At 37.0% G+C, this 10,761-nt stretch overlaps 1 protein-coding gene across 1 annotated transcript; it reads right to left on the bottom strand.

Annotated features, from left to right (window-relative positions):
• Nucleotides 1-1,672: 1,672 nt before the first annotated feature.
• Nucleotides 1,673-9,328, bottom strand: pstpip2 (proline-serine-threonine phosphatase interacting protein 2). The gene is made up of 14 exons (XM_008423755.3): nucleotides 9,170-9,328; nucleotides 8,525-8,625; nucleotides 6,232-6,306; nucleotides 5,661-5,695; nucleotides 5,454-5,560; nucleotides 5,302-5,364; nucleotides 4,259-4,357; nucleotides 3,957-4,002; nucleotides 3,731-3,810; nucleotides 3,552-3,650; nucleotides 2,436-2,532; nucleotides 2,221-2,305; nucleotides 2,046-2,083; nucleotides 1,673-1,961 (listed from the first exon to the last, which is right to left on the bottom strand). The coding sequence occupies exons 1-14, from the start codon at nucleotides 9,200-9,202 to the stop codon at nucleotides 1,903-1,905; spliced, it is 1,017 nt and encodes a 338-aa protein (XP_008421977.1). The 5' UTR covers nucleotides 9,203-9,328; the 3' UTR covers nucleotides 1,673-1,902.
• Nucleotides 9,329-10,761: the final 1,433 nt, after the last annotated feature.

Raw genomic sequence — 10,761 nt, 5'->3', positions numbered from 1 at the left:
GCGTTGGGATTTGTTTTATTATGGAGGGGTGAAGTGTCATCATTCTAAGATCTGAACTCTCTACAGCTTTCAGCTGAAATTAACAGCTTTCTTTATCAAGTGAAGCGGATTTTCAGTAACCATGTCGTGCCGAGCAAAGTGCCTAAATGTGCTGCACAACATGTGACAGATCAGAAATTGGTACTGTGCTGCTGACTTGCCTGGAGGAAGTGTTTTCTGTGTTTGCAGTAAAAAAAAAAAAAAAAACATAAACGGAACAAATGTATTTGTTTGGTTATATAGGCACAGAACAAAACTTTGGAGAAAATAACAAAAGTCAAAAATTATTATGTAGCCACAATAAAAACTGCTGTCTAGTCCAGAAAGATTTACAGTTTCTTGGAAAAGTAGGAGTGCCAACTTGTGCAGATTTTATAACTTGACACAAATAACCACCAGTGAACTATATTGGGATTTTATGTGACAGACTATTACTAAGTAGCACATATTTGTAAGATTAAAGGAAACTCAAACTTTTTTTGTATTTTTTGTTTGTTTTGCAAACAAAGAAAAAAGTCTGGAAAGCATTATGTTTAGCTCAGTACTTTGTGGAACCATCTGTGACCATAGAGTATTCTGAGATATATCTGCACAACTACAAACTGGGGTTGTTAAGTTTTTTGGGAGAATACTGGTGAACAGCAATCGTGTAGATTTTCAACTGGGACGCTCTGATTGTATGTTTTAGGGTTGTTTACCACATGAAGGCTTTGTTAGCTCTAGCTCTTTACAAGGCCTGTGTGTAATCTGCCAAGTTTCAGTCGGAGCACAGCCACCATTTCCATCGTCAGGTGATCTTCTTGGTTGCTCTGGATTCTTACAAGCACTGAATAGAAATTCACATCACACTTTTCAGGTCATTTTTATCAAAAATATTTAAAAACTATGTATCGTTTTTCCTTTGATTCAACAATTATGCACTCCGTTGTGTTTTGCTCTATCACATACATACAACTTCCACACAAATCCGTGAAGTTTATGATTGTGGCATTGCAAAATGTGAAAAAATTCAAAAGTTATGAAATGCTCTGAAGATGGATGAAGCAACAATATTTCCTTTTTCCTCTTTCCACCGTCTCAAACTCAACTTCATTTAACAGAATCATTAATAAAAATACAGATTTGTCTGCAGAACGACAAATTCAAAGGGCATTGCTTCAATAATTTCACTCGTTTTCATGAGATTTCAAATGAAAGTATTGATGGTCTATATTATTTATTATATAATTTATATGTACATCATATATATAAATATGGATTTGAAAGAGGATTTTTTTTTTCATTATCTTGAACAATTCGCAAAAATGTAACAACTTCAAGTTAATAAATAACTTTGATTGGGACTTTTTTTCTTCCTTACAATAAAAACATGAGAATCTTGCCACTCACGAGACAGCGGTCAGTCACTTTCACATCAACAAGGAAACGAAAACTGGTAAACAAATGGCATGTTTAAATCTGGGAAAGTCTTAAGTTAATGCACAAAAATAAAAATAAAATCAAAGTACAGTTAATATAAACATAAACATATAATCCAACCTGCCTGCAGAATTCACACTGCAATTAAGTTTGCATTATCATCTAAAGATTTGTCTGATGATTTTCTGTGAAGTAAAACACTGATCGTGAATGCTTATTGCGATCAATACATTTATTTTATATATTAACTTCAAACCTATTTCCACTTATTTCGTTTCATAAAACTACATTCAACATACGAAGAAATCTAAAGTGAAACGTAGTCTGTACACATAGTTATGACACAAATTTTCCATCTGATATGACCGTGTGATTACAGGAAGCCTAAAAAGGGGAAGTGATGGGCTATAACGGGTAAGTCTGAAACTGCTGGAGGTGTATGTGTTAATACTGGATCAAGCTGTAATCTCCGTCCTGCACCAAAGAGTGGCGCGAGTCATCATCTGCAACGAAAGGACAGTGCAATTCAGAACATTTAGCAAAATCTGCAAAAAAAGCAGAGAACTCTTTAGTGAAAGAAAACGCACCTCTATTGTTCTGTGTTGGATCAGGAAGTGGTCCCCTTCTGCAAATTCACAAATTAACGTTGAAACAGAAATTGTGGCTAATTTTTTTATTTATTCACATTTTTTTGCAGCAGCAAAGAACAAGTCATAAAATGAGAAGGTAAAAAAAAAAAATTGTATTTCTTTTCTTGCTTACCTCACAGCCGGTGCAGGCATCCGGGAAGGCGGTGGTCCGGTTGGAGACCTCAGGCCCGTGTAGAAGTTCTCATACGCGACTGGAGCTGTTCCAGACAAGCACAAGAGATTGTTCACTGACTGGCAAATAACAGTAGATAATAATTACTTCCCTCTGTTTGCGGGACTGGTTAATTGTTAATGGCACGCTACTATCAGTTTGTGTTCCAGTCAGACCTGGGGGTTTGTCTCCGGTCCTTCTGAGATTTACAAAATGTTCGATATCTTCCTGGACGTCACATTGCTCCAGTGACCTTCTCACATCCTCGTACAGCTTGGCACACACAAAACACAAAATGTTATACACGTTTTTACTCTGATAAATACAGTTACCTATTTAATGAGTAAAAAAATGGTCAAAGTAGTGAACTGATAGGCTGGACAAAGGGCGATGTTAATCAGAGAAAGTCCGCGCTGTTTCACACGGGAGGACAGTTCCGGTGTCCACATGATCAGACAACAGAGGCGTGACCCAAAAATACTAGTCGCGCTTCCTGCGGCTGGACAGCGTTCGACAAAACAATGACTCAAGGAGTCTGAATACAAATTTGATATTTTTGGAAGCATTTCCTTCCACTTTAGATTTCATCTGCTACTTTTTTGCTGAGCTATTACAAAAGCTTCTAATAAAACACACTGGCTTGCGGTTGCAACTTAGCAAAATGTGGGGGGAAAAAATTCCAAGATTTTGCAAGCCACTGTACGAGCAACACCTATTTACAGCCCGAGACCAACATTTATTTTCTGATGCCTGGTGATGTCTGACTCTTAAGCCGCTAAGTGCTTAGCTGTGGCCTGCAGGTAGCTGTTAAATGTCTCCGTCTGCTGTGTGGTGGGAGTGCAGCGGATTACAATGACTGTGTCAGCACTGTTCCCACTACCTGGAACAACAGACACCAAAAATCGTCACACCTAAGGAGATCTAAATCCAAAACAATAACCTCAGAGAAACCTACGGAGCTCATTAACCTTTTGATGAGTCAAAAATATTGACTTTAGCACTTATAATGTCTGAATCTACATGCTAATTTTAGAATGAGTCTAAAAACTCATTATGTTTGCATTTTGCAATGTGAACTTGTACTTAAAAATGCATTGAAAGTGTTGACGGCCTGACATGAACCCTCGCAAAAAACGCTGTTTGTGCTTCGATAGGCCAGTTGATTAAGGAAGCAGCTCTATTATTGCTTGAGAAATTATAAAACGGTTCCTTGTCGGCGGTTTAAAAACTGTGCATATGTGACTGCAACGTTAATGTGATGTAGATTACAGCAATCCCATTTGGAGCTTTACCTCATCGCTGGTGACACATTGGTGTGAAAGCTGGTTGAGATGAGTCCACACTGTGTTCCTCAGGAAGGTAATACGCTCAATCGACTGTTTTTCAAATATCTGGGATTTAAAAAAATAATAAAAAATTGGTATTTAGCACATCGCGTGTCTAATGCATTAACTGTTATCCTCAGCCTTACCTCACAGGCGCTCGCATGCTCCTTCAGCCAGTCGTCTCTAATTTTCCCCAGAGTTATGACATTCTGTTGGTATAATCTGTCTGCAGATGAAACAGATCCGTCACTACAAATATTCAGTTACATCGATTGGTTTTTGTCAATCCTTTAGTGCTTAAAAGTCATACTTTAACGTAATCCAGCCAGTTCATCCTAGCGTTGCTTTTTTTATTTTATTTTTTTTACTTACCTGCTTCTTCTGAGTTCAGTTTTGCCTGCTGAGCTTTTGACTGGAGCTGGAAAACAAATAACAGAAGCCTCACTGAAAATTAGGAATGTCTACATGGAAAAACAAAACAAAAAAACAAAACAGTGACATTTTCCAAAAAATAAGAAGTTAGAGATAATGCAGTTTACCCCTAAGCTGGGATTAGAGTATACAGTAATCATTTATTCTGACAAACACCAAGTTTACTGAAGTTCAGAGGTTCAGAGTTGCAATTGTACTTCATCTTTTTTTTCATGTAACACTATGATAGGTTGTCTGTGTACCTTCTCCACAAGCTTGGTGTTGTTGGTGTTAGTGTTTCGGTTCATGTTCTGATCCGCTTCTTCTTTGTCACGGCACTTCTGCTCATACGTTTTCTTGGACTGGGCACAAAACCACAGCAGTTAGGAGGAACTGTCATCATTCTGAACTTTTTGTCACCACAAGGAATCAAAGCAAAACATAAATAAAACAGAGGAAATAAGTGTGGCGTAATTAGTTCTCCTTTCCCAACTAATTAACATCAAAATTTGCACGCTTCTCACCGTGAAGCCATGGCTTTTTTTTTTTTGTAAATGGTATAATTAGGTGCTTGGACTAAAAGCAACTTGATGGAGTAACTTCCTCCATCAAAGTAGAAGTAAAGAATTTGATATTTTGCAGGCAGTTGAAACTGTTTTGATGATTCTGCGTGTCCTATTTTGTTTCCTATACTTCTCTGAATTCTCATTTTACACGATAGGTTGCACAACAGCAGTGGAAAAGAAGAGACAACCAGCGACATGTTTGTTTTCACTTTTATGAGTGTGAGTATTCCAACTTAAGGTTTACATAAAACTACTTAAAGATATGTGGAAGATTTCAAATGAACTTAAATTTTGTTGTAGATTTTTTTTTTCCCCATTACAGATTGAAGTCACAAACTGGACTTCAAGAAGAAAGTTGAAAAATTTGAAAACATTGTTAAAATGTTAGAAGAGTGAAAACTCTCGGTTCTTTCCAAGAAGCATCCACAGTGTGTTTACATGCCGAAAGGGAAAACATTTCTTTTTTATAAAACTTATTTACAGAAGTCGCCCCAGGCCTTTGCATTAGTCATTTCTACTTTTTTGTTTGTATGTTTTTTCCATTATTCATACATGTGTTGATTTATAGAACACTTTACAAAACAACTAAAGTAATTTACAAAGATAAAAAAAAAAAACAGACAAGGACGATCACTAAATCTGTCATTTTCAGTTTCTGCTGTTCTATAAAAGATTAACGTATTTTAAGAAGTTTTACACATTCAAATCTGAAAAGTATTTATATTTTCATCTCAACTCACATCCATCGTCTTCTTAAACTGTGAGGACTTCTGTTTGTGGAGAGCATCCATCTGTTGTTCTATCTAAAAAAAAAATATATATATATATAGGTTATACGTCAAATTAACTCAGGTCACCTAAAATATATCACAGCATAAATAAGAGCACCAACTTTTTTCCTTGCTTCTTTTTGCTTTTCTTTGAAGTCTTCCAGTTTCTTGACCTCTTCCCTCATACTCTGCGCCAGTTGCAAGTGTGATAGACTAACATGTTCAGTCTCTTAAAGGAGAAAATAAAACAACAACACGCTTTTAATTGCATTCAGCGTGGAAAGCATGAACTCAAAGAGTCATTATAGCATTGCTGTCAAGGCACTTACGTAGTTTAAACACGTCCAGGGATCTTTTTAATGTGCTTAAAATATAAAAGTAAAACAGATTACCACTCCAAATTTACATAAACGAAAAAAGTTAATTACTATATAGTTTCTTCCAATTGAAATGTCCCTATTCTTTTGTCACAGGGACAAAATTCTCTTAACTTTTGAAAAAGGACTAATCAAGTGTAATAAAAGGAAATACCATCATCTTCACCTATCCCTCTTCCTTCCTCTTACACTAAAACCAGAACATACATTTAACTAAAATGGGAACTTGTGTTTTTGAATAAGTAGCATGTTGGCAATAGGGACCGACTAACATATCAAAAGGAAACTGAAAAGGGGCCAGTATCGTCAGCTATTCTTATTTTAATGGTATTTATATTTAAAAAGTGTGTTTGAATGAAATTGTCGTGTTTTTGCTGAACGTGCATAAATCTGGAAGCAAAGGCACAAATGGTTGTTCTGCAGGAAATATATCTACGCATTCAACAGAGCAAAATGCTTGTGTGCTGTAGGTACAGTTGGTCAGTGGAGTAAATGACTGCATCCGGACGGGGAGGTTGCTTACTTCATCTCATTGTGTCCACAAACTTTCTTGGACAAACTAAGCAGGTCTTTGGCGTACCTCTCTTCGATCGAGGCCCTGAAAGGAACAGATAATAAACAGTGAGTCTTTTAAGAGAGTAGATGTATTTAAAAAAAATATGGCAAAAGTTATCTTCCAATGTATGTAATAGTGATTTTACATTATACACTGTTTCACAGTTGTGTAGCTTTTAAGTGTAAGGTAAGAGAGCCATGGCTTTTACCATTTATATGCATGCAAGTCTGATATATGCAGGTTTAAAACTTCTGTCTCTAACATCTTTTTCATACATCCTTCCAAAATAGCTCAGACTCAGTCGTAGCGGACAGAGAAAATTTTTGGAACGCAAATGCCTATGTCATAAATAATTCCTTTGTGCCTCTGCATTGCCCTGCTGCTAATGAACTACTGCCCCAAGTCTTAGTCTTTTGCAAAACCAAACCATGCTTTCTTTCAGCTTTAAAAAAACTTTATCCTTTTTTTCCATCAGCTCTCACCAGCTTCACCAATCCCTGCTAAAGACACACAACCCCACACCATGTTGCCGCCACCTCTGGGGGGGTTGTGACCAATTTATCCTGCTTTTTATGCTATGTATGTGCTTTTTACACAGTAGAACCACAGAAATGATTCTCACTTTCCATTTTTGCACTGCTTTCTGAAAATCATGTGTGTGTGTGTGTGTGTGTGTGTGTGTGTGTGTGTGTGTGTGTGTGTGTGTGTGTGTGTGTGTGTGTGTGTGTGTGTGTGTGTATGTATGTATGTATGTATGTATGTATGTATGTATGTATGTATGTATGTATGTATGTAGGTCTATCTAATAAAAATCATCGTAAAATACATTAGTTTCTGGTTCTAACATGACAAAATGTGAAAAAGTTCATATTTTTGCAAAATGTTGCACCACAAACGTCTCCAAAAAGATGCTCACTTTGCATCTCATTGCAGAACAGACTATTTAGAGGTAGATTTATTTGCATATTAGCCTCTTGCTTGACTGATAAGCAAAAAGGAATGTAAATAAGCTCACTTGTTGCTTTGAAGCATGGTTACATGCTGTGGTTACAATTCATGCTGACATGATGCATGAAAAGTATATGCAGTTGCTACTTTTATAAGTTACATCCGATGACACAACTGAGAAAAACTGACTAAATTTACCTGCATTTGTCACCTGTGTGACAAATGCAGAAACAGCTACATCAAGAGCTCTTTATGTAGCTCTTGATGTAGCGCTCAAAATAACTTAAAGTTTATTGAGCTACTTATAAACCAAAACTGATTATCTGTATTTTGCTTTTTATGTTAGGCACACCAAGACCAAGCCCAGGCCTTTACACAGCAATCAATCAAGTGAAGAAACGCAGCACACAGATACCAGAGCAGGAAACAGCTACTCAAAAACTATATTGGAACAAATATCCTTTAATACTCCATTACTACTCTGTTACTTTTCTGACCCTGACTAGTAAACAGTAACACACAGTATGTACAGAAACTCCCAACAAGGTTCTGTAAATGCAAGCATGAATTTCTGCAAGAACAGACATGGCTTTAAGGCTCAATTCCCTTTAATTCTACTTTACATTTTCACAGTTTTAGGTATTTTAGCTTGGTAACGTCTCTTTACAGCAACTGCCATGATCAAAAAGTCTTACTTCTTGTATTTTGTGAAGCAGTTTTGTCCACAGTATGCTTTCCTTTTTAATTTAAGGAACTTTCAGTTGTGGTATTGTGCAATCTGCTTTTCTAGCTATTTCTATAGTTTATTACTGTCGATAATAATGACATGAATAGTGTTCTGTTGCACTAAATCATAATGAGCTCCTCAATCATTTACATTACTTTAGCTCAGGTTAGCGGTAGAAATAACAGGGGTTAATGTGTGTGTGGTGGTGGGTGATAGAGCTCGGGTAGATTAATTATTATAGGAGGAAGGAGGAATTTAGAATGCAAACACATGACTTTGCATGACTCCGGAATAAAATACGCCTAAAGATGCTTCACGGACACACTTTACAACTTAAATAATCCAGAAATGTTGCAAGGGGCTCAATTTAGAGTAGTTAGGTGTAGAAAATAGCCTTTTGTAGTCTTGCTGCTCCAGGAAGTAACACACCTTATTATATCTTTTCCTTTAGTATCTTAAATGATAAACTTTATTGCTTCCCACAATGACACAAAAAGCTGTAGTTCCCGTTGCTTTAGCTTTTGGTTTTGGAATTTGGACCCGAGTAGAATCAATTTCCTGAGCATGTATGAGAAAAGCCTTTACCTAGCTTTCATGAAGTCCTCCACCTCTTTGCATGTTCTCTTTCCATCATTGAGATACTGAATGATGGTATCATAGCCAGCGGTGGATGTCAGATCTGGACACTGAAAAAAAAAAAAATAATAATAATTAGTTTTATTTTCTTCATTTAAAACACCTTCTTACATGTTCTCTTAACATACTATTTTAACTGTAACGTGTTCTGCCTATGCTGTTGGAATTAGAAAAACTTCAATTTCCACTATATTTATATTTTGAGCTTCGCGCCTATGTGTGACCCAGCAAAAATAATCTCAATTTCTACTCCTTTTGTATGGTACAACAAGATCAATAAATGCAAATTTGATTAAATTTGAGATTTTAGATTAGGAAAAAAAAGGTCAATTATAATTGTGCAAGTTTGTTATGAGCTTTTCTGTTTCATGCTACTAGCTAAGAATTAAAGTACTGTATATCCTCACTTGGGTATGTAACGGGTACATGGAACATAAGCAATCAATGAAAAGGCTTAATACATATTATCAGATCAAATCTAACTAAATTATTCGTATATGCATTAAGTTTTGAATGAAAAAGTACATAACTGAGGCGTATAAACTTTTAGATTGAATCTCCATTAAAAAATAAAGCCGAATACAAATACCTCACCCAGAAAAAGTCTTTGAAGTGAAGCTTCTTCATGACTGAAACACAGCAAGCAGCAGAGAGGCAGGGTTACCTGCAAGCGTGTACATTCCCTCTGCAACAAACACTGTGGGTCAAGTGAGAACAACTCTCTTGGGTCAATGTGTCGCGCGCACAGTGATGATGACGCCGGCAGATAGGTGGATGGATCATGGCATTCCCAAATGATGTTTGAGTATGCTGCCCTCTGCTGACTACAGATACCAATTACAAATTAAAAGCGTTTAAAAAATATTGCCCTTGCAATTAAAAGCGTGTCTGAGGGACATCTTACTTAAATCCGAGAAATATGAGAAAAAGGATTGAAATATGACCGTCGAGGCAACCTAAAATAAGTAATACAGGAAGTAAAGTCCCAGCAGTGCACATCACTTTGGGCAGTGGCGGAGCTAGACTTTTAAAGTTGGGGGGGCCAACGGGGGCCCCAGAGGTCTGGGGGGGGCAAAATTTTATTTAAAAAAAAAACCAAACTGAATATTTGGTTATTTTTTAAGCCCCTCTGTCATTTGACATGTTATAATGAACACCTTTGACTGGCGCACATGGAGACATGATAGACTTTTACGCAAAGAGGTTAATCACAGAGGCAACTAAAATCAATCAAATAAAAGATCCTTTCTGAATATCATCTCATGGACTGAACTAAATGCGTCTTTTTGACCGGAAGCTGACAGCGTGTTGAAGAGTTATGGACACCTTGGTTAGGAAGCTCTGTTTGGACAGGTAATTTGACAGGTAAAAATAGTTCGGGTCGGACCAGAATTATTTGCCTGATGGTGGTTCGGGCTTCTAATGACTTTACATTTAATGAGTTTGGAGCACACAGAGAAAACCTAAAGAGAATGTGTGATCAAGTTGTGTTGATCTACTTATTGTAGTTTAAGTAGAGGAATAGCAGCTGACTGTAGAGAGAGGAAAAAAATTAAAGTGCAGATCCGTTAGACAGAAACAAGCGCAGAGCGCTGTGCAATAAATGCGTATAAATGCTCCACCGTTACGCTCCAATTAATCACACATGAGACGACAAACGCCAAATAGATACACTGCTTAGTTAATGTTTTAAAAACAAAACCAGGAAAAACTGAGTTAATATATCAGATTCAAAACTGAGTTAACATGTCAGATTCCCTCCTCACCTCGTCTTGATAAGAACAGAGAGCAGTTCGCTGGTTTCTGTCCAGACTGTGATCAGCTGACCACTTGGTGCTCAGACAGTTTCAACTTTACGCACAGAGAACATCGTGGAGCTCATTATTAATCATTATAAGAACAATATCTGTCAGAGAATCATCTCTGATCTGGACGCTTTAACGGACCAGAGGCTTTGGAGCGTCCAGCAGCTGATCCGCTTCTGCTGGTTTTTCCTCCCGCCGAGGGAAGTGATGCGGGATCAGGAAACGATCAGAGTTCTGCCGCCTTCTAATCACGTCATTTTGTGAAATGTTGCATGATTTCAAAAACGTTCTCGCAGAGAAATAATAAATGTTTTGTTTGCTGACTACAAATTGGAAATAAAATGATTTTTTTTCTTTGACGGACAACGAAAAAACTCTAGC

Source organism: Poecilia reticulata, chromosome 12 (assembly GCF_904066995.2).
Source record: "Poecilia reticulata chromosome 12, P_reticulata-male-v2, whole genome shotgun sequence".
Classification (NCBI taxonomy): domain Eukaryota; kingdom Metazoa; phylum Chordata; class Actinopteri; order Cyprinodontiformes; family Poeciliidae; genus Poecilia; species Poecilia reticulata.
The sequence above is the reverse complement of the archived record's forward strand: the minus strand, read 5'-3'. Positions and strand labels throughout refer to the sequence as shown.